The sequence below is a fragment of the Pinus tabuliformis genome, chromosome Q (assembly GCF_031772625.1).
Source record: "Pinus tabuliformis cultivar Carrire ecotype Pingquan chromosome Q, CPIR1, whole genome shotgun sequence".
In the NCBI taxonomy this organism is placed as follows: domain Eukaryota; kingdom Viridiplantae; phylum Streptophyta; class Pinopsida; order Pinales; family Pinaceae; genus Pinus; species Pinus tabuliformis.
The window spans coordinates 1,322,451,288-1,322,457,184 of record NC_142296.1 but is presented as its reverse complement, the minus strand read 5'-3'; the positions used below and the strand labels follow the sequence as shown (position 1 = coordinate 1,322,457,184).

Below are 5,897 nucleotides of genomic sequence, written 5' to 3'. Positions count from 1 at the left end.
TTTGAATAATTTAAATGGTTATTATAATTATTTTGAATTAATTTATTGGATTATAAATGGTTGATTTTAAATAATTTAAATGGTTATTATTATTATTGATGATTTTAAATAAGTAAAATTATTATTATTATTATTGATTTAGTTGAACCGTGCAATCAAATTTAACTCCTCAACGTTAAAAAAACTCCTACAATATAAAATTTAAACGTAACTCCTCAATGCATATACAAAAACCCACCGTCGATGTTTCCAAATCTATAAATGTGTATTTCAATTTGATGTTAATACTTTGAAGTCTGTAAAAATTCAAGGATTATAATATGTTTAAAAAAATCAATTCTAACAATTTCCAAACAAATGGGCAATGAGATTAAGGCCCTAACAATGATTCTATTAAGTAAGCTATAGATATTGCCACCATGTATCTGAACACTATTCTATATAAATTTACAGAGTTTCTGCACAATAACAACTGTAGTAACTGTATGATTCATCTGAAAACAGATTCCTCAATCAAAATTAGCCTTACTGTTTTCATTAGAGAGTTTATATTGCAGTTGCGCCTTCAATTTCTCGGCGGCCTCAAGAAGCCGTACACGGGCGCGATCTATCTTTTCCGACCCCACGGTCGGTTGGCCTCTCGCATACCTGTAAACCCAAATTAACGTCGCCGCCCCCGCTATCCCGATGGTCACCGCCGCCATAAACGCGGCGGCGGCGAGAGCGATAACGGCGCCCACGGGCAGAATGACGGGGCTGAGCAACAGAAAAACGGGGGTCAGTATTAACATAAGCACCACGGTGCCCGCCAAAGCCAGGGCCGACAACGAGGCGAGAACACCGCCGCCCATGACAATGAAGAACAGCACCGATATTTGAGTCCAGTCGGGGGCGTAGTCCATCACGCTCTCGTTCTTCTGCTGCGCCGCTTCCATCTCGTAACCACGCGCCGCCCAGCGCCCCTTTCTGGGAGTTCTTCACAGAGTTTTGCAATTCAAGTTCAATAATCGCATCCCTTTACGTTGTTTGCTGTATTCGATCCTGAGACTCGGGCTGCAGTAACGGGTATCTCGGCGGCCATTAATATAGATATTTGGGAAGTGGGATTTCTGCTTTTGGCAAATGAGAGCAGGGGATTAATTTTTTCTGGTTTGTGGCAAAGGGAGGAGACTTTGGGTTGTGTGGCGATCATGGCTGAAACGGCGCATGCAGCAAAGAAATGTTTTGAGACATGTGGCTGTCATCGTGGAAGGACTGAGTCTTTTATGGATAAGTACCGAACTAGGCTATTGTTGTTTTCGTTGGACTGGTGTCAATAAACCGATGGCAGTATCAGAGGTGGATTGGCAGCGCTGCTGAGGCGGCACCGAAGTTTAAGTTTTATTCTCAAGACGCGGGAGAGGGCCGTTTCACAAACATCGGCAAAAAGATGTGAGGTGTTTTATGGATCAAGTTCTTAATTAAAATAAATATATATTTGTGTCGTTTATTGAAGTGTCGATCATTTCTGGGTGGCTCAACTATGGAGCTTTTGTGAGAGAATTGAATCTGTAAAAATGATTTAACAACAGAGATTCAACTAATCAAACTAACTGTCAAACTATTAAAATGAATTTATATTGCATAAGTGAATAAATAAATAGAAATTGAATTAATTTTACATACAATAAGATGTAACATATAATGTTTTAAAATTTAACATATAATATATAATTTGCATGTATTGCTAAGGTTGGGAGATGTAAGTATATTTATTAGGTCAAGTTAGGGTTTTCGGATCTTCTCACTCTTAAAGAAAGAGACTTACACAGATTTGTCTCTTAAATGAGGCTAAGTTGTGTTTACCGAGATAAATGATTTGATGTTTTTATGAATTTTAATGTTGGGCTTTTTCATTTAAAGGGTAATAAAATGATTAAGTAATAATAAGTTGATTCTAGAGGGAGTTAAAAGAGTGTTTTGAGTGTTTTTGGGTTTTGATCACTTTTTCATTTGTTTTAGGTATAATTTGTAGTGTGAAGTGATGAACAACATGTTATTGGACACTTTTGACCATGCCAAATAGGAGAGTAAGTTTGACTTGAACTTGGTATGGTATTGTTATGTGAAAGATGAACACCATGTCATTAGATAGTTTTGATCATGCCAAATGGAGCCTTGAAGTAAATGTGCATCAATAATTTCTTAGCCTAAGTTGGTTGATGCTTATTTTTATGGAGCCTTGAAGTAGATGTGCATCAATAATTTCTTAGCCTAAGTTGGTTGATGCTTATTTTTATGTAATGAAACATATTTACTTAGATGACAAGACTAGTTAGATTTTGACAAAAATAATGTTGGGTAATGTAAATATTTTATATGTAGACCCTTTAGGGTTATAGGGAAAAGGGTTGATTGGTGATGGTAAGGTTGATAGGTTCTCTGTTGGGGAGATCTTCAATTGTACTCAAGATTCTCACATTCTTGTGGTGGACATTCATTATAACGGTTGTGTTAAATATCACTGTAATCTGTGCTCCCTTTTGACTTATTATGTGACCCATATATTCAACTTCGGGGGCTCCAAAAGCACATTTGGAGTACCTTATGAATATTTGGTTGTTTATCAAGAGTTGTAAGGACTTATCAACATGCTCTATTTGTGATTCCCATGATTTGATGTAGATCAAGATCTCATTGAAGAAAACCAATACAAAATTGCATAAGAATGGTTTGAAAATATTACTCATGAAGTTCTGGAAGCGGGATGTAGCATTACAAAGATTGAAAGGCATCACTAGAAACTCATAATGACCTTCATGTGTTTTGAAGGTTGTCTTAAGGATGTATATCTTTTTCATCCTAACTTGGTGGTATCTTGAATGCATATCAAAATTATATTAGGAGATTTTTTAGGTTAAACATGCCCCTAAAAACAAAAAATACACTATAAAAATCAACTTTAAAAGAACCAATCTGATTCAAAATTATGACATCAACTATAAGTGCAAATACTTTTGAAGGAAATGGAATAAAACTATTTCTTTCAATTTAAAAAAAAAACTAATCTCCTCAAAGGTTTACTCAAATTTCAAGTGTAAGCACTTATTAGATGTATAATTTAGTTCTAGATCCAACAAGTGTATACACTTGAAATTTGAGTAAACTTATAAGGATACAAGTAAAAAAAAAATTAAAAAAGTATTTCCCTTTCTTTCCATTCAAAAATTTATAGCTCCTATTTTATTATTTTAAATGTTATTATATTATTTTCCTTAAGAGGCCCATTTTAGACCTAAAAGTTCCCCTAATGTTGGACTTTTCTCTATGAAGTTCTTCCAGGAGTTCATAATAACTATTATAAGAAATTTTTCCTTGATCATCAATTTATTGAGATGCATAAAAAGGACACATGCACCAAGTGCCTTCCTTCTTTAACACAATGAATTCTAGTGATGATCAAGGGCTTGTACTAAGATGTGTGACTCTTTCCTCTAAAAATGATGAATGATGTTTTCAATTTCATTATTTTATGAAAAAGGGTGTTGATAAGGATTTACATTTGGTGGTTGACTTCCTATAATCAGGGGAATACCATGGTCTTGCACTCCTTAAGAAAGGGGTAAATTGTTTGGTGTCTTAAAGAGTCACCATGAGGTTTGTCAAGGACTAACTACAAATCTAAGTGACATTCTTGTGTCATATTCTCCAAAACATGTATGGCATAAAATTAGGGAACAATGCTAGAGTGGCCTTTCTTTCATAAATTATCCATACAATAAGAGATGAAAATCTTAGGGGAGCCTGCTTAAATCCCTCAAAGTGTGTCTACATGACTTTATTTATGAAACTCACTTAATGTTCTTTGAAATCCATGATGACTATGTGAGGTATACATAGAACATTCAACCAATATATAATGGCAAGTGTTCGTGCTATCAAGTTTTGACATCTAATTAATTTTGTGCCCAGAAACTTGATATACCACTCTTAAGCCAAAAATTGAGTTGACCAAGCTCCAAATTAATAGACTCTAGACTCAATTACCATAAAAATGTAAAGAGGAGAATGCAATAGAAAATAGATAATGGAAAATACATAAATATATGCTCAATAAACAAAGATTTTACCTTATAAATCTTAATTGGGGAAACCAACCAACCTTTGAGCTTCATTTTTATTTGTATTCTCCACCAAGTACACAACCACATTAAAGTGAATGTTGACTTTGGTCCACACTTAATACCATGCAATCATTTTATAAGAACATTCTTACATAAGAAACCATAATTCACAACTCCCTAATCAGGTACAAAAAGATGAAGATCATTGGCTAAGATCTTAGGAATCTCAAGATTCCTAACTATTTATAACATATTTCATCTGTAGTGTATCACCACTCGACCATCAGTCTCCATCAACAATGTGTGTCCCCAACTATGATTGGTTTAGACTATTTCATCAAGTATTGACTTCTATGGACCTTTGGCTTATATTCCTATCTTAAATTTACCATTCACTATGGACTTGACTTGATTATATCATGAATTCTCCTCTTAGGTAATTTATCTTGACCAACAAGTTACCTAGTTTATCCACTTAAATTAGATTATTGAATTTCATCCTTGTTGATTCACCTTGAACAATAAGTTGAATAACTACACCCCGGTCAACCGAGTTTCATCTACAAAGAATATGACACCCAAATATTCTCCCACTTGTGGTTTTCTTTGCAAAAATAAGAAATAACATGCTTCAGTAAAATAGGGAAGTAATGCCCATTGCCTCTCTACACCAAGAAAACTTCTTATCACTCACGAACTTTGTCAATTCATTTGAAACATTTTCCTCAGTGTTTACCTTTTTTAGCAATACTTTCTTGTTTTCCACCATATACCTAATGAAAGTGTACATCAATGTGCTTCATCTTGAATGACAAGCAAGGCTGTTTTATAGGAAGATTATGCTCTGGCTATCACAACCTATTCTTTCAACTTGCTAACTAAATTTGATCTTTGAACATAATTGCTACAACTAGACTACATTCTTGCTTTCATGGGTGGCTACCATGTATTTAGCTTCCATTGTCAATGATCTTGTGAATGACTACTACTTATCCAATTAATAGTTCCACCAAACATTTGAACACATACCTGTAGTTCACATACTTTGTCCATATCATCAACCTAGTTGATATCGACAAAATTATGTACAAATTGTCCTCTATCAGTTCCAAGCATCAATTGGTAGCAGATCACATGATCAATTGCGCCACATAAGTACCTAAATACTCTCTTGACATTTTTCCGAGTGTCAACATGTATTTTATCAATCCTCCCATTGCATGAGCAATGTTAAGTCAAGTGAAAAATATTACATATTGTTGGGAAAAATACTAAGATGGGGGGCGGGTGGGTGAATCAATATTTTAAACTCAAACTACCAATTTTTATATTATGAGAAATATACGATATTGTTATTAAGGAAACTTGCAAATGTACGCTACTTTAGAGAAGAAAACCCACGTGTATCCAATTTACTGAAATTTTATTTTATTTTATTTTTTTATTTTTTATTTTTTAATTAATTAATTAATTAATTTTATTTATTTATTTTTATGTATTTCATCAAATGATTATTCTTAATAAGTGCATAAGTATATTAATTTATTTTTAGTATGTAGTAAATAACATAAAGGAATCACACCAAACACACATAGAACACTAGGATTTTTTAGGTGGAAACTTAATGTGGGAGTAAACCACCGCTGTTGCTGTATCTGTCTTCTTTCTAGTATTATATAAAGAAAAGCATTACATTTGTACTGATGCAGTCTCTTGTCAATACACAAGAACCCACTTGCATAAAGCTACAATCTTCTCTCGTTCTCCAACATGCACCGGAAGGGAGCTCTAACC

At 34.0% G+C, this 5,897-nt stretch overlaps 1 protein-coding gene across 1 annotated transcript; it reads right to left on the bottom strand.

The window, feature by feature from the left end:
- Nucleotides 1–473: 473 nt before the first annotated feature.
- On the bottom strand, nt 474–1,150 carry LOC149224706 (oleosin L). The gene has a single exon (XM_089386225.1). It carries the CDS (start codon nt 933–935, stop codon nt 510–512), a length of 426 nt encoding a protein of 141 aa, XP_089242351.1. The 5' UTR covers nt 936–1,150; the 3' UTR covers nt 474–509.
- Between the last annotated feature and the right edge of the window lie 4,747 nt (nt 1,151–5,897).